Below are 22,562 nucleotides of genomic sequence, written 5' to 3'. Positions count from 1 at the left end.
GTCGGAGCTGCACAGCATGACAAGGCTGTTATTTAATGAGTGGTAAACGGTGCGTCACACATGCCAACAGTGCCAGTGCACCGTGTCTCCCACTGTTGTTGTGACTCTCGTGGAAAATACAGGCCTCTTTGTGTGCCCCCCTGCCTCCTTGTAATGCTCCACTCATATCTCCTTTACTCTATTTAATCCTCCACTACTGTCATATCTGTGTTTTTCTTTCCTGTGTATCATTGTTCACTGCTTTGCCATTATTCTTATGCCTCTTCTCACAGTAAACATGTGAACAACAGCCCCTTTCTTCCATCTCTCCCTCCTGTTGTGTCACTCTCGCTCCATTATCCCTCTCTCTCTCTCGTTTTCTGATCTCTTTCTCACCCCCTCGCTGTAGATAACAGTGTCGTCAGTGTTTCGGCCGCACTGAGGCTGCAGGCTCAGAGAAACGGTCCATTGTGGCAGAATAGAATAACAATAATACAATAGTGCAGTGAAGTCCTGGAAATGTTTGGAAATGTTTGTGTTTTGAATCAGTGCAAATAATTAGAGATCCACTGTACAAGTGTAGCAGCTTAAACTGAATGTGTTTATGTATAGGAGTATGACACAGCACACAGTGAACTGGGTCAGTGAACATCTAGGTAGGGCATGGACATCCAACTGTTGAATTTTTCATTTGTTCTAAATATATGCGTTCGCTCCCCCGTCTCCTGTGGTGTTCAGACCACAGAGGAGAGACAACTTTCTCCCTCTTAAGTGTCCAAAGTCTGCCTAGTCTCCCCAGCCTCTCCTTGTTATGCATAAATGGTCTGTAAGTGGGAGAGAAAGGATTCACTGGTGTGCTGCTTTTTCACGTTCTGCAGCACAGCTTTAATTGGCAGAAATGAAAAACATTCCACCGTGGTTTTGTACAGGAGGAACACTTGTGGGAATCACGTGCGTCCCATACGTAAAGTTCTGTGTTATTCCCATGACCTTGAATGTTTCAGCACAAGCTCTCCTGTTCGTTTTAAAATACCACTTTAAGCCTCAGAGCTGACTGAGTTAATTAGTATGTTCTTCATGCCTTTGATTAAAAAGCTTTTATGGATCAGTGAGATAAGATCTACTGCACCTCCGCGTAGGTGAGACATTGTTACAATACATCGTACTCAGCTTTCATATTACTATCAACACTAACACAAAACTGTAGTACATTGAGAGAATGTGTTGCTGTGATAAGTTTCCATGTTGGTAAATTACCGTGCCTGTAAATAATATCAATTACACAAGTTTTAACCTACGTGTGTGTGTGTGTGTGTGTGTGTGTGTGTGTGTGTGTGTGTGTGTGTGTGTGTGTGTGTGTGTGTGTGTACAGTCTGCAGATGTGTGTGAGCAGATACTTCGGGTGGTGTCTCGATCCAGTCGACTAGAAGAGCTGGTTCTGGACAATGCAGGACTCAAAACGTAAGGTTATATAAACTGTTAAAGGAGTAAACATGCTAATTTTCAGCCCTGCTTGTTGTTATGGGCAGGTAAGCCAAAGCATTTTGATAAATGGCATCCAAACATCGGTCATCCACGCATAATGTGTGCACCCTTTTACACTCTACAGTGACTTTGCCCAGAAGCTAGCTGCTGCCCTGGCTCACAACCCCAGCTCAGGACTCACCACCATCAATCTTGCCAACAACCCACTGGAGGACAGAGGTACGATATCTGCTTCTTCACATCAGGTGTGAAAGTGAAATACTGAGTATTCAGAGTCAGAGTTCATCTACCAGATATTAAATGTAAAATAGTATTTTCATTTTGCACTGTGTATAATACAATATACTGCACATGACAACAGCCAGGCTTCACATATGTTAAAGTATTGATATTTAACGTTACAGAAGACTGAGTATAATTATTTGTGTAATCTCAGTCTATCTAGGACACATGAATTAAGGATGAATTCCACCAAATATTCAATATTCATGTAAACACACAACATATTACTGGGCTTCACCAATTATTCATTGTTTGTTGAATGTCCTTTTAGTAAAAAAACAAAAAAAAACAAAACAATGCTATATTCCAGATTTGCATGTTTGCATTGATCAGGATTTATACACTAGTCTTAATAGTATTTTTATTTTTTTCCAGTTTACTAGTTATGGTCATTAATTACTACAGATTTTTGATTAAGGGAAATAAGACTCTTTTCCCAGTTACAGCCACACCTGTTTACCTCTGAGCTGCTTATAGTACTGTTTTTATAATTGTAGCAGGGTTTATTAATGTTGAATATACTGTGTGCTGTTTGCTTAGTTTGTTTTCTCTCTCTTGCTGCAGGAATCTCCTCTCTAGGTGCTCAGTTTGCCAAACTTAATATGGGGCTCAAGCATTTAAACTTCTCCAAAACCTCATTATCACCCAAAGGTTCGTGCTATCTTCCAACGTTATACGTAAACAGTTGCTATAATAGGTCTATGATAAACGGAAACATTTGCAATTACACTGACCGGCCAAAGAAAAGTCATACGCTATGATTGCAGCACACACACTCTCAGTGGCATCATTTAATAGCGTTATGCAATGTCATCACATTTATTTCTATCCAGGGTTGCATTCATTTCTCACCCAGATTTTGTATTAATGATGGGATAACACTGCTGTGTGAAGTCTTGAAGATTTAGCTCCCCACTGATTTTATTACAAATCTTATTTTCATTTGCATAAATGCTGCTCTACAAACCACTTTCCCTCAGTCACCAGGGCCGTAACATTTTTGGCACGATGTGAAATGTTACTGTAATGACCTTTAATGAAATGCTGTGAAAAGGCTGATTATGGATGTTTTGCTCTTCTGAGCAAAATCATTTTTAAAAAAACCCTTGAGAATTTGATTTGTAATTATTCTTGTCATAATTATATATTAAATGTTTATCTAGTGAACAACCGCTTGCAGGTAAAATTTCGTCGTATCCAGAGAAAACACCGTCTGCGGGGACACAGCTTGAACATGCTGTGCTCTCACCCAGGCAATCAATAAAGAGGTATCATATACCATGTTGTAGGGTTAGTGAGATGACTGTGCTGCTTAAACTGAGCCCTGATCATCCAGATAAAGGCCCAGTCCACAATCCAAACCCCAAAAGCTCTCAATACCCAGAGCTCAAGTGAAGGATTGAGAGCTTTGTTTTATGGATTTAGTTGATATAGCTTGTACAGTAATTTAACAGATCACCTGATCTATTTATTTATTTATTTATTTTTCTCCTTTATCACGTTCTTTTTCATCTGTCTTCAACTTTGTGGATTTGTCATATCAGACACATGACAGTCGTGCTTTGACTTACTGGCAGTCAGAGTCAGGATGTGTTCAGTGTGTCATTTGTGTGATGGACAGGTCAGTGGTGCAGCCTTCCTGCAGACAAAAAGACATTGTTTCATTCATTGATTCATTGCAGCTTTTTGTGAAGTTAAAGGATTGTTGTGAGGTGAAAATTATCAGTTTGACGGTGCCACAAATGTAGAATTATATTTACAAAACTACGAGAAGGTACCGTGACCTCGCCATTTTCACTTTCCATGCATTCACTCTACATTCTGGTCATGTTCTCTCCTGTCTTCTCCCACTTCTCATTTCCTCTGCTATTTCCTTCAGTATGCTGTCAAAACTTCAAGTGGAGATTTGAGGGTTGTGATAATGCTGACACAGAGTGTGCTTGTGTGTGTGTGTGTGTGTGTGTGTGTGTGTGTGTGTGTGTGTGTGTGTGTGTGTGTGTGTGTGTGTGTGTGTGTGTGTGTGTGTGTGTGTGTGTGTGTTGCAGGGGTGAACAGCCTTTGCCAGTCACTGAGTGCCAACCCGTCCATCCCCAGCAGCCTCGTCCATCTGGACCTCTCAGGGAATATCCTCCGAGGAGACGACATGCAGGTGCAAACGCACACAGTTTCTCTTCCATCGCAGAGCTCGTATCAGTAACACTTAATTGATTCAAACAGTTTAGTGCTGCGGTCAAGTAGCTTTTTCAGACCGTTATAAATCAGTTGGCAAGTCACTCTTTAGTAGAGTATTGATGCTTGGAGGTTCGACATCTGGTCAGAGCAAAGATACGGACATGTAGGGTACAATAGTTTATTAACATCTAACAACTGATTGGACAGATGCAGCATGGTGACATGAAATTTGTGAAAGATCAGGGGTGAGGACTCTAGCTGAATAAATAAACATAAAAGAGAAAAATTGAATTGAAGTTTATAAATACAGTCTATACAGTCTGTAGGCGTCTAAATTGCTAGATGAGTAAGTCAGAAAAATAGAAATTATCAGATTATGAACATGTCTGCAGAATAATGAACAAATCTCTTTCCACCGACAATGCCTTATCATCTTCTGTTTTATACTTTGTTTGAAGCATTTCTACAACTTCCTTAGTCAACCCAACCGCCTGACAACCCTCGACCTCTCAAACGCTGACTGCTCTTTGGACCAGGTGAGTTGTGGGGGTGCTGTACTAATATAATATCCTATCTCACTACTCAGTATCTTTTAATTTACAGAACAGACTCTACACAATCTGAGAATTACTTTCTTTAACCAAACAACATACAATTAGAGGTGTTCCTTATTTCGCAGCATTACAAGATGAAGTGCTTCCCGATGTAATCCCTCCATTATACAACCACTCAATCTGTGTTGTTGTCCACTGCTTGTGTAGCACTTTGAATAGTGCATTTAATATATTGATGTGGGTCTGGGAGCCAAATACAGCTTATTGATTAGGCTGACATGTTGCCAACTGCCAAGCTGTCGCTGAACATATTGATTAGCTCCTACATCATATTCTGTCTCTTTTACGCACAGGCAAACATAAATATCTAAAGCCAGAGCAGAACTAGAAGCTGCAAAGAATAAACAACAACGTTTCAAAGTGTAATATAAAAAGCAACAAATCAACGAGTAGCTGGGACTTTATGGTGACGTATGTGTGTCTGTTCCAGGTTTGCTCCGCTCTGCTGCGAGGCTCGGTCCAACATCTCTCTGTTCTCAATGTGTCAAAGAGCATCTTGCCTCACAGGTAAGACCCTAAGATCTCCCCAAATATCTCTGAAGGCCGTGGTCATGCTGCGAATAAAGACTCAATATTAGATTAACAATAAAAATAATAGTCACGTATTTCAACAAAACAACAGAAGAAGAGGAGGAGAAACGGTTAACAGTAAGAACTGGTTGAACTCAGTGTTCAGGATGCTCTTCATGTAGTAATGTAGTTGTGTGTGTGTGTGTGTGTGTGTGTGTGTGTGTGTGTGTGTGTGTGTGTGTGTGTGTGTGTGTGATGTTATGTCTCACAACATCTCCTTTTACTGAGTCAGTAGTTCCCTTTAGATTCAGTCTGTATCTGTGTGTGTGACATCTGCTGGTGATCAGGAGTCATTACAGAAGTACAGGATGAAGTGTGTGTGGGTACAAATGTGTGCGTAGATGCGCGCGTTTTATGTTGTGTTTGGCTTTGAGTACGTGTGTGTTTGTGTGTGTTTCTGTGTCCGCGCAAGCGTGATGATCTTGTGTGTAACAGATGGGTGAGGGGTGGAGTTTTCTTCCCATTATTATCTCTCTTTCCAGTTTGTCTCTTGGGAGTTGAGGACTTCATCAAGGGAATAGGGGAGATGGGATGGGGGGGTGGGGGATTGTGCAGGAGGTGAGCAAATGGCTGAGGTGGGAGACAGGCTTCCTGTATATCCAGTGCTTTAATTCTGCCTTTTTCAACCCACCTTTATCCTTTGTTTTGTGGCGTTGGTTTCTCAACCTGTGGATAAAATGGGTCACAGGCTTTTGGGACATGGCAAGAGTACTAAAATCTTCATGTCGGCCTGAATCTCAGATCAGCTTCAGGGAGCTACACCCCTGGCATTTTAAAGCGCCCGGTCAAAAAGCTTATGACATGTCGGATATCATTGCTGTATCTTTCTGACGTTATTTTATTTACTTACTGTAGGAAAGGCAAAGACGTGACTCCATCTTTCAAGCACTTTTTCAGCAGCGCCGAGTCTCTCAGCTCCATCAACGTGTCGGGAACCAAGCTGCCACCAGAAGCCCTCAAGTGAGAAAACTACTCATTCATGTTTAATGAGTCAGAGGAACAACTCCACCTGTCCTACAATCTCAGTGACTTTACACTTTATCCTTGTTCCTTATCTTCTAGTTTATACTCATATATTTGTTTAAAGCTGTTTCATATATTTTTGTTTTCATTGTATTTTGACTTTCATGATATTGACAGTGGGAAAAAAAGTATATGGTCACAAAGTCGAATTGCACAAGCAACATATTACCGAGGCAGGAAAACCTGGTTCACAAAAACGAAGCACAGTTGACATGGATTGAAAACTCAGAATTATTACTGAAATTGTATTGATTGTATTATTACATGTGAAAACGTTTTAGAGCGCTCCTGCTCGGCCTGGCCAGTAACCCAGCTCTGAAGGATGTGTCTCTAGACCTCAGCTGCTGTGAAGTAAGTTTAAAATTAAGATATCTGTTTTCACACATGTATCTGTCTGGTTAGGTACAGTTTAGTCAATCTTCTATTATTTATTATAGTTATTATTATTGTTACACTAATGTTAATTAGAGATAATTCAATCTCTTCCAAACACAGTCGTCACAACAGTTTTTTTTCTTTGCTGCTCTATCCTTGCTATGTCTGGTATTGGTAGCATTTGTTAAAGTACCCTTGTCAGATAAAGTTTGGTGAGTGTGGCTTTTAATATATTGAATGTAATACTCATCCAGTGCAGTCTGCTTTTTAGGATCCACTCCAAACCCTTTCACAGGCCAGCGACACTCTTAAGAGACTGTATAATGGAATACTTGGCAGAAAGCAGGCGTGGGCGGAGGGGGAGAGATGTAGCAAGGGGGTGGGATGGGGTGGGGGGGTCAGTTGCCCTCTCTAATTGTTTCATCACAACTCTCACCCTCACACCCACGTCTCCTCCCGTGCGCGTACAGATAAAGACAGCTTGCTGCAGATTCAATGGGATTTCTAAAGATAACGCATGAATACAAATTACACAGGAAATCCAATTCCAGATTCCTATAGAAATCTTCCCAAGCTAAAGCCGTGGTGGGGAAATGATGCGTTCTGTTATTTCATGAAGCCTTAATGAACTGTTTGGTGGAGGCAACGCAGAGCTGTGCTTTGAGTGGGCTGACAGCGTGCAAAATAAGAACTGTGTGTCACTGGGATGTGTGCGCTTGCAGAAGTATGATCATTAAGCATCTGTGCGTTGTAATTGTTGCCTTGGCTCTGACATGCTGTTCTCTCCTCCTAATGCCTCGGTAAGCTTGGCCATTGTGTAAGTACCAATGTGCTCGCTCGTAATTAACATCTCATTTTTATTTGCATGTCTGTTTTGGCAGGTGCTTTATTTTCAAATCCTAATGTCCTCGGCGTCTTTGTCCAAGCAACGTTTAATGAGAAGTGAAAAGATTAAAATAGCAAAGCAGCATCCAGCAGAATGATCACTGTGATTTTAAATCATTTGTAATTTTCCATTACGCCATAAGTTAATAATTTATAAACCACAGTGTGCTAGAATCTTTTGTATCTTTTAGTCTTTCAGCTGCCTCCTGCTTGGTTATCTTTACCGGAGCACAGGATCAGTTATTTGTATTGTGCATTAACAAACATCATGTGTATTTCCGTGCAGTTGTGTGTTTACAGTTTGCTCCCCTGTGTTACAGCTCCGCTCTGGAGGCTCTCAGATCCTCGAAGGTTGTATTGCTGAGATCCCCAATATCTCCAGCCTCGACATCTCTGACAATGGTGAGCTGACATCATTTAGCAGACTTTTCAAACCTGAGCCAAACTACTGGTCCAGCTACAACCTGTGTAGTAGACTGGAGATCGCTCAGTCTTAATTCATAATTTATTCAAACCTCTAATCCTCTTCCCTCAGGCCTGGACTCAGACCTGTCTACTCTGCTGGTTTGGCTAGCCAAGAACCGCTCCATCAGACATCTGTCTCTGGGCAAGAACTTCAACAACATCAAGTCCAAGTAAGAATACAGAGCCACAAGACGAGACGCACAGCGGACATACGTATACCACGTGGGCCAGAAAGAGTAGAGAATAGTTTTCATTTCTCTTTAGAGGAACTTCTTTTTCAGGAGGGCCCCAAACCTGCTCATCAGATTCATTATTATTATCAGGTTTAAAAGGCCGTGCAGTGCAGTTTTATCATTTTCCTCATTTATTGTATGTATTTTTTCTTAATGATCTGTTTGTCTTCCTTTCTTCTACCTGATTAAGAAACCTTGCTCCAGTGTTGGATAGCCTGGTCCATATGATTCAGGAAGAAGAGTCGGTAAGTTATGAATTGAATTTTCTGTCTGGCTTTGAAGGGACGGTAGCTAAATAATGACCTAGAATGTCTTTCAGACAGATGCCTCTGGTTCAAATGCTTTATCAGCAAGCAACCAACTATCTGAGGTTAATCACAGAATATGCACCAGCTCAAACTGTTTTGAAATAGTTGGATATTATATAGACATTAATATGCTGTGTAAGATTTTCTTTTTCTTCAGTAACCTTTCAGACAACCTGCAGTGAGTGAAACAAAGTGATCACCCCCAGCTTCTAGTGATCTCTCTCCTTTCCTGTCCCTTAATCCATCTCACTCATTTTATCTCGCTCTGCATCATGGGACGTGTAACTAATTTTGCCCCAGTGCCTGCCCTGCTCTGTCTCCCACAGCCATGGATGTGCTAGATTGATTGTTATATTGAGCGCTGCTCTGTGCTGGATTGGTCTCTTGGTACTTTATAGTATAAGTGTGTGTGTGTGTGTGTGTGTGTGTGTGTGTGTGTTATGTGTATGAGCTGTTTATCTGGCTGTGCAGGTGGAATACAAAAAATGAGGGAGAAATGATCGATGGCTGGGTACTGAAAAAGAGATGGGGGGGAAAGGTTAAAAGTGATAGGTCAAATAGGAAGTGAAAGATTAGGTTGGGAAAAAAAAGGTGGAAGAAAATAAGTTAGTAACATACAAAGGATAGCTGATCTCAAAATGGCTGGTGGAACCTGAGTGCAGACTGGGGGAATCGTGATACTATCCATAAGGTGTACAGATAAGTGAAGATCTGTACAAATGATTTTGTTCTCAGAGGTACATTTCCTTTTTGGCATGTGTAACCTGATGGATACACACATACTTGCATAAAGAGAGTGGGACACTGCTGCTGGCAGCATATTTAGCCTGTTGTATTTATCTATCCAGGCATGAGTCCAGGCAGTTAGACCACAGATAAACTGTATAATGTGTCTTATTGGTGAGACGATAAACTCGAAACGAAAAACTTTACAGCATCGATTTAAAAAAAAAAAAAAAGTTTTCAGAAATTTTGTAATGGTGTAATGGATGTGAGCCATGACAGACATAATCAGCTGCTCTGTGGACGTGCCAGAGATCATAGAGTGAGTTAAAGAAACAAAGACAGCATTAAGCCAAAGACATAGAAGCCCCCCCCCACCAGACCAAACACCCAGTGACAGTGAAGACATTTGACAGGAAAAGCTTAAACAAATATTAATGCTGTCAGTGACATAAATAACAATAGCTGGTGTTAAACTTGGCAGTCCCATACAACAAGTGCCAAGAAAGCCTCTTTTGAATGTCTGCTGGTGAATGAACTCGAACAGCTTGAGGGCAGCTCATCAATTCTGACTCTGTTGAATAGCCTGCAGGTGGCAAACAAACAGACTCAAAGACCGTCCTGCTGTCCTATAATATTGTCACAGACGGACACAGCAGATGATAATGTGTATTCCACGCTTTCTCACTTAAACACATTTTTTTCCTGCTCCATCCCTGAATCCTTCCCTCTCCAGCCCCTCACCTCGCTGTCTCTAGCAGACTCCAGACTTAAAAGTGATCTGAGCATTGTTCTAAATGCTCTCGGCAGTAACTCCTCGCTCACCAGACTAGACATCAGCGGGAACGCAATGGGGGACATGGGAGCCAAGATGCTGGCCAAGGCACTACAAATCAACTCCAAACTTAGGTGAGTATACAGAGATACTGAGATTTTTTGGGAGGAAACATGACACAACTCACAATTGTTTTTATGTGTGCAGAACTGTGATCTGGGATAAGAACAACACCAGTCCTCAGGGTCTTCAGGATGTAGCAGCCGCTCTGGAGAAGTATGTATCACTGTCCCCACGTTTGTATGTGTGTATGTTAGTGATTGTCTGTGTATTTCAGTTCACTGTTATTAAATTGTAAATATAATATAGATACATCCTCATTTAGGTATTTGCTTATGTGCGTAACATGCTAAAAGAATCGATGTGTAGCAGGTGTCTCAGCCCAAATGTGCTCTGTCTGTGTGCTGAGCAGGCGGAAAGCTTGAGGTGTGATCAGACAGGAAGAGGAGAGAGGAAGGAAGGAAAGTGGCGAACATAGGGCATAGAACAACAAAGAGACAACGGCAAGAGAAAAGATGCTGAGGAAGAGGAAAAGAAGGGAGAGCAGAACAGATTAAAAATAATAGCATCAGTGGAGACAGAATAAATCAGATTTTTATCTACTGAATCCTTTGTGGATTTCAGTGTTCAATCATCTGTGTGCGAGTGTAACATGACATGGTTGCCTCTAACTAAATTTGCAGCTGGAACACATCTGCACATGCACCTCTCTTCTTCTTCTTCAGTTTTCTCTTGTCTCCTGTTCTTTTTGTCAGAAAATCTTTCATGATGCTTGTAATGTTTGTTTTCATCTTAAAACATTATTAAAGGCTAATCTGTATCAGTGTTTGCACCATGTTGCCATGTGCATCTCCTCCATCACAGTACTATTAACACCGTGTGTTGACCTTTTTCGAGACCGCTATCCTGCAATAGATCTGTAGTAGACCAGTTTGAGAGCAGCTGTATCTATCAAGTGGTCCTTGAAAAAAACATGAGAAGGATAACGTCCTCTGGCTGTGTGTCCATTAGGAACTTCACCATTCGTTTCATGCCCATCCCCATCATTGATGCCTCCCAGGCTCTGAAGGCAAGCCCAGAGAAAACAGAGGATGCTTTGCTAAAGGTACATTCATTTCCTCTAGTCTCTGCATGACTATAACAATTTGTAGTGTAGGACATATACTGTGCCGTATCACTCTACAGCTGAATCAATACTCTCACCACTATTCTTGTGATAACAGTGTCTTTGCACTTCCCTCCCCCAAGATTGAGAATTATCTGTACAGGAACCATGAAACCAGAAAATATCTACAGGAGCAGGCCTATCGACTTCAGCAGGGCATCGTGACCACAACTACGCAGCAGGTGTGTACACAAAATAAAGGTGTTTACACACTGAGATTTCAGCCTTCTGCAAGCCACACTGTGTGACATGGTTTGAATAAACTCGAATATTTGCTCTAAAGCATATATCGTCTTGATTTACAAGCTGTTTTTTATGTTATAGGTCTAATAGCAATTTGAGTTAGGAAAGTCACTAAAACTTTATTGTACTTGAAGACAACTTATGTCCTCCTTTTTTTTTTTTTGTCTTGCAGATGATTGACAGGATTTGTGTGAAGGTGCAGGACCACCTGAACTCTCTGAGAAACTCTGAGACAGATGCCATCTTGGAGGATGTCAGATCAGCAGAGAACCTCATCAAAGACGCTAGGAACTCTAAAACGGTGAGGAGACACCACAGATGGGACCTGTGCATATAAAATCGATTGGACATTAGTATGCTTACATACTGTATTTATGGTAGATGTGGTTTTACTACTACAGGAACATGCTCTGTACAGTATATTGACTATAATTGTTTCCTTGTTCTGTGTGTCTGCCCAGCTGCTCCCTAACCTCTACCACCTTGGATCAGCTTCCAGAGAGGAGGTAAACAGCTCGTCAGTGGGACCAATCCAGGAGAAACTGGAGTCTATGGCTGGGGAGGTCACTAATGTCATGGACCAACAACTACAGGTAAGGTTTTGACTTGCACTAAAAGTCAGCCAAAGGTCTATCATCTAATACTTGAAGGGCTTAGAGTTGTGACTGCCAGTGTGGAGAAAATGTTTGGAGAAGAAGCCGAGGCAAAATCAATTTACAAACTCACAATATAGTAGTGTAAGTGTATAATAGTAATAATAATAATAATAATAGTATCCAGATTTCTCAACCTTTCATAGAACTACCTTTTGCAGTTTAGCACTCACTTGTGCCCTTTCTCTCCTTTCAGACTCTGTTGGTGTCTATGGTGGATACGGCAGAGTCTCTGTGTCCCCATGTGTTGAAGAGAAGTAATCTGCGTACAGAGCTGATGAAGGCAAGCTCAGCCAAAATGGTCGTACCCAAGAGCTTTGTCACTAAAACCCTCCTGGAGCAGTCTGGGGTGGATATTATCAACAAAATCAGGTGTGTTTGTACGCAGATGCTGAATGTGAGATTTCCTGAAACCACTGGGATCTCTGTCTTCAGTCTCATCTTTCTCCACCTATCACAATCTTTTTATTACCCACTGACCGTCATTGTCTTTTTCTCTCCGTCAGTGAGGTGAAGCTGAGTCTGGCATCCTTCCTGTCTGATCGCATAGTTGATGAGATTTTGGAGGCTCTTTCCACTTCACAACACACACTGGTAGGTTTCAATTGCTCTCTCAACAACGTACTTGCACCAATTCAGTCAGTTAATTTCTAGGAATTTTAAAAACAGTTCATATTAGCTGTTTAAACATAGCAATTAGCAAATGCTTATATAAAGTTTTACCAACAGTCAGATGACAAAGCGGCAAATCACAATGTTGATTCAGGATTATGTTGTCTTCTGTTTATGTCATTGTCCATCATTTTCTCTCTGTTCACCTCACCTCACTTCTCTCTCATCCTCTTTCAGGCTCACCATCTGGTATGTCGAGGTCGCCCTCTCGTGCAGCAGGACTCTGTGGATCTGGACGTCCCAGAGGAGAAGATTCCCAAACGGGCGTCTGCTGAGATACTGGAGGCTGAGAGGCTCGATGATCTGGAGACATGCATGGTAGGTTTGAGTTTTAACTGTCTGGGATTTTTTGCTCTATTATATATCTTAACTAGTCAACATGTTCAGTTTGTGTTGCCACAAAGTTAAAAACCAAATTACATTTAAAAAAATTACATTATTATATAGAAGCCCTTGCACCTGTCTTAAAATTTGCCCCTTTAGGAAAAAAATAAACCTCAACAACTCTAAATTCAAGCACAAAAGAAAGCAATTCAACAGCTGTAAAGGCAGGTTGCAGCCAGTGGCAGGCTGCATGTTGTATTTCTGTCTATTTGTTTGGTCTCTTGCTTAAATACACCTGCTGTTCCCTCTTTTCATCTCCTGATCCCTTTGTTCAGTCAACCTCTACTTTCTCCTGTTACAAGGCTGCCTATTACAGTCTGTAGCTGTGTTGGCCGCCTTTTCCCTTTTGGTCTTCAGCCTTACTCTGTGTTGTCTTTCTCTCTCTTCAATCTTTTCCTCTGTTCCCCTTTTCTTTGACTACTTTTGCTCCATGGAGACTCTGTGCTGCACCAGTGTAAGTAACTCTGAACTGTCCCTCTATACTTTCCTTTCTATCTACTTTCTCCCCCCCCCTTCCTCTATTTTCCCCTTTCTGCGTCTTCACCTGCTGTAGTGTCCTCTGTGCTATTGCTTTTCTATAGCACAGAGGACTTCCTGTATTTGTTCAGTTACAGTACAGTATACAGTACAGCAGGATAAACGTATCACGTCTTCACTCACTCTCCAAATTCTTCACACTGTTGAATTCTTATAATTGATTTTTTCCTAATGCATTTAGCCACACTGCACTGTTTGTCATCATCACCTTGTAAAGTGGACCACCACTCTGTGCAATATATAATATGCAGCAAAACACAAGATGTGTAAGGGTGCTGCTGTGTTTAGGGTGTTCCTATGTAGCAATTTACCGTAATTAATGAAGGCAAATCAGCATCATCTCACCTCCAGTGGCTTTAGAAAGTATTCAGACCCCTTCACTTTTGCCCACTTGTATAATTATATAGTTTTCCATCTTGACCATCAGTTTACACTCAATAACCCACTATGACAAAGTCAACATGGATGTTTTTTTCCCCCATATTCAACCAAAAACTGTGTAATTTACAAAAACATTCAGACTTTGAACTGTACTTGTTCTTTTGTTTCCAACTTTTCCTCTTGTATACTGTATGCACTCATTTACCTTGATAATCAGGTTATCCACTAATCACTTACAGAAATGCCAGTATCAATCATTTGTTTACAGTTACCTAACAACCTGATGATCTCTTTATTTCTGCAGATGACTCCTAAATCCAAAAGGAAAAGCATCCACAGCAGAATGCTTCGACCAGTTTCCCGTGCCTTTGGTAAGCAATCTGCTGCTTCATACTGTTAAAAATTGTGTGCACACACACTAAGGTGGCTGTTTTTAATCATTCAATACTACTACCAGAAAGTTTACACAGCACCTAACTTTTTCCATATTTTGTTATGTTACGGCCTTATACCAAAATAGATTAAATTCATTATTTTCCTCAAATTCCACCCAAAAATATCCCCCTTAATGTCAAAGTGATTTTTTTTTTTTTTTTTTTTTTTTTTTTTGCAATTTCATTAAAAATACAAAAAAAAATCACATGTACATAAGTATTCACAGCCTGTGCCATGACACTCAAAATTGAGCTCTGGTACATCCTGTTTCCACAATGTATTTGGATTCTACCTGTTGGAAATTCAGTTGATTGGACATGATTTGAAAAGACGTACACCTGTCTATATAAGGTCTCACAGTTAACAGTGCAGGTCAGAGCAGAAACCAAACCATGTAGTCCAAGGAATTAACTGTAGATCTGCGAGACAGGATTGTATCGAGGTACAGATCTGTGGAAGGGTACAGAAACATTTCTGCAGTATTAAAGATCATAATGAGCCTCCATCATCCGTAAATGGAAGAAGTTTAGAACCACCAGGACTCTTCCTAGAGGGGGCTGCCTGGCCAAACTGAGCAATCCTGCCAAGCAATCCAGTGTGTAGGTCATACAACTCAGCACCTGCCAATACCATCCCTATAGTGAAGCATGGTGGTGGCAGCATCATGCTCTGGGAGACTAGTCAGAATTGAAGGAAAGATGAATGCAGGAATGTGCAGAGACATCCTTGATGAAAACCTGTCCCAGGGCGCTCTGGACCTCAGACTGGGGCGACGGTGCATCTTTCAACGGGACGATGACACTAAGCACATAGCCAAGATAACAAAGGAGTGGCTACAGGACAACTCCGTGAATGTTCTTAGGTGGACCAGGAAGAGCCCAGACTTGACCCTGATTGAACATCTGTGAAATGATCTGAATGACATGTGCACCGATGATCACCATCCAACCTGATGGAGATTGAGAGGTACTGCAAAGAAGAGGTGCCGAACTTGTAGCATCATACTCAAAAAGACTTGAGGCTGTAATTGGTGCTAAATGTAGTTTTAACGGCCGTGGCTGTGAATACTTACTTATGTACAAAAATCAGTTTGACATTATGGGCTGATTTTTTTGGAATTTTGAGGAAAATAATAAATTTAATCCATTTTGAAATATGTCTGTAAGATAAGAAAATGTGAAAAAAGTTGAGCACTGTGAAAACTATTGATGCAGTGTATATTTGGTCTTTCAAAAAAAGTCCTTAATATTGATGCAGTTTAACTGTAAATAAAAATGTTGTATATAGTTGGGTCCAAAAATAATGGAATTATGTTTTGCAAAGAGGTTTTTTTGTTGGTTCATTTGTTTGGCCTCTGTACACCACCACATTGAATTTGAAATGAAAGACTCAAAATGTGAGCAAAGTCAGGACTTCCTGCTTTAATTCAAGGACTTTGACATTCATACATGCTCATTTTTAGATGACAGTACAGTTGAATATTTAACACAAATTTAACATACAAATCTACAGAAATGGAGTTTGACCTCGATAAGGCCCTGGAGGATGTGCCTATCCATGTGGAGGACACTACATCTCAAACTCCAACAACACCATCTCAGGTCCTGCCCAAACTGGAGCAACGAGGAGCAATTGTGGAGCTGCCATCTGAAGAGGAGAAAAAGTTGCAGCACTTCACCAAACTACGACCCAGAAGAAACAAAAAAACACATTCCAGCAAAGTTCCTGTGAGTAAAGCTGAGTGGCAAAGCAAGTTTAAAAAATAATTTCAAGTTCTATGGCATTGAACAAATGAATTGCATTCATTCAGGAATTGATTTGGTCTCTACTCAAGGTCTGAAAATTGAGATGACGGTACACTACAATTTCACTCATGGAAGATTTATCAGTATTTGTAGATTTATGTCAAATGGTCAAACTGTTTCTTTTTTATTTCTTTCAGCAAATCAACAATACTCCACCTCAGGATGGGGAACAGAATGGCCTCATGGGAAGGGTGGATGAGGGTGTAGATGAGTTTTTCTCTAAAAAAGTCACCAAAATGGATTCCAAGTGAGGATTGTGCTACATTTGTTTTTCTCATTAAGGACTGTTCTGCATTTATTCTGTTCTTTACAGAAAAAAGTATTAAAGAGTTATTTAGACCATTAATAAGTTATTGTGCCCACCTCTTATGTTTATATACATATGCATATATACATTGGATGTTTAAATTCCTTTGTCCTACTGTCATCATCTCAGACGTTCCCTGAAGAGTTCAGAATCTCAGGATGGAGAGAAGAAGAAGAGTAAAGGAGGATTCCTCAACCTCATCAAACGCTCCTCCAAATCCGATAAATCTGACAAATCAGAGAAGAACCAGGTGACCCCTCTATCTTCCAGTACATCCTCTGCCCCTGTAGTCTCAGCGCCAGCTTCAACCATCCCTGAGGAGCCCTCCTCACCAAAGGTGGCAGTAAAGAGCCCTGCACTCGAGCCAAAATCCCGGTATAGACATGAAACAGAATAATTGTTTATCCATTAGTCAAGTCAGTCTCCATGTACCAGTCTGCTGCATTTTACAGATATTTTCTGTCTGCTCTGCAGGGATGCGTCCACTCGCTCTCAGCCCACAGACTACAGCAGCAGCTCAGACCGGTCAGAGGAGCTCAGGACCCCGGATTCCATGGATGAGCCCTGGGAGGGTTCAGACGGCAGAGGCAGTCCCCAAGGCGGCAGGCGATACCCAGGGTTACAGATGATGGGCACTGGACTACTAGCAGAGATGAAGGCAAAGCAGGAGAGAAGAGCACACAAGGTGAGATGAACAAAAAAAGGAGGTATAGCAACAAATAGTAACACAGCTAAATGTATCTACAAGAGGCAATAATTTAATGAAGTTGACTCACTGCATTAGACTCAATACAGTTCATCCTACACCAAAATATCTTTGCTTTATCCTGTTTTGCATAGAGGTTGACTGGTCTAGGAACTAAGAAAAAATGAGAAGACCTAACCACAGCTGCCTAAATTGTCAAAATAGGGTTTTACAGTCTTTAGAAGAGCTATACTATAGAAAGGTGCGTGCTTAGGATACATTACATTTGGAGACGAAGTGCTGTAGATGTCTCCACTTGTCAGGGTTGTTTTGTTTGACAGAATGTGGCTTCCATCTGGGGGGAATACATAAAATGAGAAAAGAATGAAAAGGAGGGAGGGAGAGAAATGCAGATTGGAAAATGTTGAATAATAAAAAAAGGCAGAATGACTGTGATGCAAGCTATGTCTTGATTCATAACTGGATAAATATCCTAAAAATTTGAATTTTCTTATGTAAATTTCCAAATTCACAGTTTTTATCACCTGCGTTCTCTTATTTTCCCAAAAGCCAAATAAAATTAAAAGGGAATCCTAGTGAGAGTCAACAGATTCAGTGAAGATTTGGTGTTGCCACCTATGAGTGAGTGTGTGCTGACATTAGATGCATAATTTGTCCCCAACAAGCCACTGAACTGAGTGTTTGTGTGTGATCATGTGTGTATATTAGGAGGTTAATAATTTTTTAGTTGTTTTTCTTCTGACCTTGTATTTTTTTTTTTACCCCTGCCATCTGTTTGTTCGGGCTGGCTTCCAGGTGTGTTTGAGTGTGTGCCTTTGTGTATGCACGTGTATTAAAATGAGCTTGGGTGTGTGAGCCATATCTTTAGAATTTCTAACACAAAGGCTCCCCCCTCTGGGAAAATGTGGCTCGACATTGTTTTATTCAATTTCACAGCATCAAATCATTGCTTGATACTAAAATTACATAAAATTAACAATGGTGGTGGTGATGGTCTTAGCATTATGTAAAGTTGTTCCTATGTAAAGTGGAAATCACTGATCACCCCTCTATAATCATGCCAGTAGTGAACCAGTGCTTATGTTTCTTTCAGTCTTCAAGCCCCGACAGACCTGACAGCAATGCAACAGGTGAGCTTTTCGCCCAAATTAAATACAGATTCAATGCTGGTCTTATTCTTTGGATTAAAATTTTGGAAAAAATCAGTTTTTGTGCCAGGGTTTATATTGATGTAAAAATTATTTTTATTATATATTGTTTTCTTTATGTGTGTCCCCAGCCAAGCCTCAGCCCACAGCTGCAGAAAGCCGGTCTCCCAGTGGTTCCAATAATAAACCAGATCCTAGTTTTCCAGAGAAGACATTGTCACGTGGTGAGACCAAGCCTGAACCAGTCTCTCGTCTCAGAGCTACATCCTCCTCTAGTTCCCCTGGGGGACCAGGAAGTCCAAAACCTCCAGTGCCACAGGGAGCAAAGCCAGCCCTGGCTGCCCGACCCACCATCCCACAAAAGCCAAGGACCGTCAGTAGCAGCAGGAGCATAGGTACTGACAGAGCCCTGGATGTGAACATTTTCCCCACCAGGGCATTTTAAAGTTAATTTTATATGTAATGTGTGACACCTAACGTAACATAACTTCCGTATTTAGTCCCGTGTTGATAAAATCTTTGGATAAAGCTCATTTTCCTGTTGATCTTTCTGTCAGATGAGAACCCCGAGTCCCCCAGCAGTGGCGGTGTGTCTACTAAGGTTACAGTTCTCGCGCCCACGCTGAAGAGGGCACTGTCAGAAAAAGACAAGGAAGGCCAGACCAGTCTGCAGTCTGGAGTCTCTGCCAGCAAAACTACTCAGGAAGGTAAATCCCCAAGCTGGTCTTTCTACGCTAGAGTCTTGACCATCGTTATGTAAAAGAACGGATGGAGCCAAATTCAGCTCCTTGATGCATAGTCCAGCAAAAAAAGCCCATGTGCTCTTTGCCCTAATGCATTTTTAGCCAAGAGAACATATACGCTAGTGCTACAGTACGTTGGCTAGCATCATGTTGGCTTTTTTTTTCTTCAAGTTTACACCACTTTATTACATTACATTTGTACATCACTGCCAAATTAGCAACAGCAATCAAAGAAATTATTCTCACTTGGTGCAAGTAAGTGCAATATACTACTAATATATTTAAGTGTGCAGTCATGCAAAACATGAATTAATTTTAGCCATACCATTCCACCTCTCACAAAGGTTTTAGGAGTCTCCTGCATATAAATGGCATATTATGTACAATAGCCCAGGAAAAACTATCATTTGCATGATTTTCAACTAAAGTGAATCATTGGGTTTTTATCTCCTTCATCTAAAAACTGAAGATAGAGCCAATTTTCCAATGTTACTGTCAGCATTTGACAGTGTACTGGCTTTCCCCATCATCTTACGTGTATTTGCATTGTTTCCACTGAAGTTGACTGGTGTCTACATTAATTGTATGACAGACATCAAACTGATAGATTCAGGTCACGCTGACCTGAATCAGTCTCTCAGTCAGTCCCAATGCTTTTCATCTATAATGTATTTTTTTTTCCTGTCTGTCTTAGCTTCTTTCTCTGTGAAGTTTTTTTTCCTTGTGTCATGTTCCGTCTACTCTTCACCTTTTTTGGACGGCCAGTGTATATATGAGAATTGGCCAAGAAAACAATAATAACAAATAAAATAAATAATATTGTCTCCTTCTTCCTCACTTACCTTAAGAATCTTTGCCCGTCTCTCATTTTCTCCCATGCTTCAATTATTTTCACCCCCTCTCTCTTGTTTTCAGTGAGGGTGGCACCAGACTCTCAGCGACCCAGCCCTCTCCGCACCAACTCTAAGGATCACAGCCCCTTCCAGGGCAAGGACCAACCTTCAAACGCAGACAAGGACAAGGCAGTAGGCAAGAAGTCATCAAACTCTGGGGAGGAGGCAGAAAAAGACTTAATTTTAACATGAGCCATTCATGTTCTCTAACCGAAGGGGAATAAATTCAAAATGTTTTCATTTATGTCCTGTCGGCAAAAAAAATAATAATCATGTTTTGGAAGGTTTGCTGCAGCATCAGGTAAAATACAGTTTACAGTTCCAGTTAATTATCTATGAATTTTGGTCAACATCTTGGAGAATATCCACAATATTTTTTCAGTAACAACAATATGTCTACTAGTAAACCAAACAGTGCTAAATCTCCTAAGAGCTTCCTTCTCACAAACAGCCTTTCCTTGAGTAATTATTTATGGAATGAATAATAAATTCTGAAGTTTTGAGTATAAAATAAAACCATTAAAAAAGTCAAACCACTAAAAACTGTGCTTTCAGGACTTTTGTGAGAGTTTACTTTCATTAGCAAATCTTGTTTCTGTTTGTTACAGTAGCTTGTCTGCCAGGGACCACACACAATAACAAAACTTCCACTGTACTGTACTTGAATAGGACCCCAGTGGCTTTTTGTAATCACTATATTTTAATACATGTTTGTAGATGCTGTTTTTCTGGACTGCAGAGTTGACTGAATCCATTATGCAATTTCTTCTTCTTTTTTTTTTTTTTTTTTTACAGGAAAATACAGGTTCAGCTGAGATTCTCAGCACCAACATAAATTAGAAATACACATTTAATGCAGCTTGTCTAACAGTAAAACTACAAGTTACTCAGAGGGGACTAAAATTACTCACTTCACTGAATGACTAATGACTGAACATTGCTATAGACGATATCAAACCCCCCAACTGAACTGATGTTTGTCTCTTACTGCAGCAGAATCACATGAAGCATTGAAAGGACTGCAGTACACTTGACTTCAGTAACCAGTCAAAATGGCTTCAGCACTGTTAACTAACACTAAACACTGTGGAAGAAACTCATTCATATTTGTACTGCTACTCTGTATATGCCATTTTCAGGGCCTGAATGTTAAACAATGACAACAAAGCAGGTCTCAGGATGTTTTTCTCATTTAACAAAATGTGCACTCTTCACACTGTCACAGTCTGCAACCAATTGTTTGATATTGAATCTTCGAACGTCACCTTCATCAACAACCTGTAGCGTGTACTCTCATGTAGAATCAAGCAGTTCTACAATAGTGAAAAGACATGTCAGCATTATGTATGGTACACAAATTAAATTAGATTATTTGAAACTCAATTATATTATTTTGGCCAACGTTCCTCTGCTACTTATATTTTTGCACATTTATGGCAGATGTGCAACCAACCCAAAAAAGAAAAAACTCTTGACATGCAATCACTGTGTAAGAGGCACAACTTGCATTTTACTGTACTGTAAAAAAAGTCTAATTCAAGTCGGGGCCAAAGGTCTTACTGATGCACCTTTTCCTATGTCGTCTATCGATATCTTGTGCAGTTGTAATTAGGTTTTGCTTGTTTGTCACTAACCACAGCTCAGAAATAATACTGTTCTTGCTGTATATAGTCTGTACCTGATGTCAATGACTGTTTTAATTTTCAGTGCCAGGGAACTGAAAACACACATTTAAAGCAAACGTATCTGTCTGTTGGGGTTTTTACGAATTTTCCTGATGCAAGGAAATTATCAGGACACTTTGACCTCTGTTTTTTGCTTCCTGTGTGGGATTTTAGAAGCAGCTGGCTGTGTTTCTGTCAAGTTGTGTGAAAGACTGACAATGACTTCCTGTTGAATTCTGAAAATTAAGCAACCAACTTTGTTTTTGTGCGTGCACAGAGTGGAGAAAGTGAAAATAACCAGTAGCATTAAATCCAGATTGAGTCTTGAATCTACATGTTTGTATGACTGCATGATGTGACTGTGAGTTGTTTGTATATATATGTTTTCATACATGTAGGTGTATGCACATAATAAACACACTGTGGTATATTCATACACCTATTGTATGTCAATACACAAATCCTATATTGTTTTCGTACACTATACTAGGAGTTTGTAACTTATTTGGAATAAAAAAAAGTGGCTGTTGATGTCTTGATCTTTTGTTGTTTTTCCCCTCACCTGTATATTTTGTTCATAAATGTAGAAATTAATTCTTGGTATGTATTAATTTGTTATTACATGTAATCAATTTAATGTTACTTTTGTCACAATTTAGAAAAGTAATGATGCAAAATAATGACTTTCTTGAGCTGGAAAAAATAAATACATATGAGATGCTCATTTTATCAGTCTTGATACATTTTTTTTGGTCGAGGACCAACATTTAAGTCATTCTACTGGTGTAGGACATTTCGTCATGCAAATATTAGAGCAATTTTACAGACGTCTCCAATAAATCTGTAGTTTAACAATACAGCCACCAGATGGCAAATA

The 22,562-nt window shown here is 40.3% G+C and overlaps 1 protein-coding gene and 1 long non-coding RNA gene across 2 annotated transcripts in view; one reads left to right on the top strand and one right to left on the bottom strand.

Annotated features, from left to right (window-relative positions):
• The window catches only part of LOC113170045 (F-actin-uncapping protein LRRC16A), a 46,295-nt gene extending 24,060 nt beyond the window's left edge, over positions 1 to 22,235 (top strand). Inside the window, exons 10-38 of the mRNA XM_026371920.1 lie at positions 1,352 to 1,440; positions 1,589 to 1,683; positions 2,311 to 2,397; positions 3,792 to 3,895; positions 4,377 to 4,454; positions 4,963 to 5,039; positions 5,958 to 6,062; positions 6,407 to 6,476; positions 7,706 to 7,787; positions 7,921 to 8,020; positions 8,274 to 8,328; positions 9,851 to 10,023; positions 10,097 to 10,165; positions 10,961 to 11,054; positions 11,198 to 11,296; positions 11,530 to 11,658; positions 11,819 to 11,950; positions 12,207 to 12,382; positions 12,517 to 12,604; positions 12,860 to 13,000; positions 14,289 to 14,355; positions 15,932 to 16,146; positions 16,362 to 16,471; positions 16,661 to 16,906; positions 17,006 to 17,216; positions 18,331 to 18,367; positions 18,517 to 18,780; positions 18,943 to 19,092; positions 20,044 to 22,235. Of these exons, the coding sequence (XP_026227705.1) occupies positions 1,352 to 1,440; positions 1,589 to 1,683; positions 2,311 to 2,397; positions 3,792 to 3,895; positions 4,377 to 4,454; positions 4,963 to 5,039; positions 5,958 to 6,062; positions 6,407 to 6,476; positions 7,706 to 7,787; positions 7,921 to 8,020; positions 8,274 to 8,328; positions 9,851 to 10,023; positions 10,097 to 10,165; positions 10,961 to 11,054; positions 11,198 to 11,296; positions 11,530 to 11,658; positions 11,819 to 11,950; positions 12,207 to 12,382; positions 12,517 to 12,604; positions 12,860 to 13,000; positions 14,289 to 14,355; positions 15,932 to 16,146; positions 16,362 to 16,471; positions 16,661 to 16,906; positions 17,006 to 17,216; positions 18,331 to 18,367; positions 18,517 to 18,780; positions 18,943 to 19,092; positions 20,044 to 20,213 (3,513 nt within the window). The 3' untranslated portion in view covers positions 20,214 to 22,235. The remainder of the gene's footprint in view (positions 1 to 1,351; positions 1,441 to 1,588; positions 1,684 to 2,310; positions 2,398 to 3,791; positions 3,896 to 4,376; positions 4,455 to 4,962; positions 5,040 to 5,957; positions 6,063 to 6,406; positions 6,477 to 7,705; positions 7,788 to 7,920; positions 8,021 to 8,273; positions 8,329 to 9,850; positions 10,024 to 10,096; positions 10,166 to 10,960; positions 11,055 to 11,197; positions 11,297 to 11,529; positions 11,659 to 11,818; positions 11,951 to 12,206; positions 12,383 to 12,516; positions 12,605 to 12,859; positions 13,001 to 14,288; positions 14,356 to 15,931; positions 16,147 to 16,361; positions 16,472 to 16,660; positions 16,907 to 17,005; positions 17,217 to 18,330; positions 18,368 to 18,516; positions 18,781 to 18,942; positions 19,093 to 20,043) is intronic.
• On the bottom strand, positions 17,048 to 20,092 carry LOC113170046. Its single transcript, XR_003299615.1, has 3 exons — positions 19,971 to 20,092; positions 17,501 to 17,571; positions 17,048 to 17,174 (listed from the first exon to the last, which is right to left on the bottom strand). It is a non-coding gene; the product is annotated as an uncharacterized LOC113170046 (long non-coding RNA).
• Positions 22,236 to 22,562: the final 327 nt, after the last annotated feature.

This window comes from Anabas testudineus, chromosome 16, assembly GCF_900324465.2.
Source record: "Anabas testudineus chromosome 16, fAnaTes1.2, whole genome shotgun sequence".
Classification (NCBI taxonomy): domain Eukaryota; kingdom Metazoa; phylum Chordata; class Actinopteri; order Anabantiformes; family Anabantidae; genus Anabas; species Anabas testudineus.
This window is presented reverse-complemented; position numbering and strand designations above follow the sequence as displayed.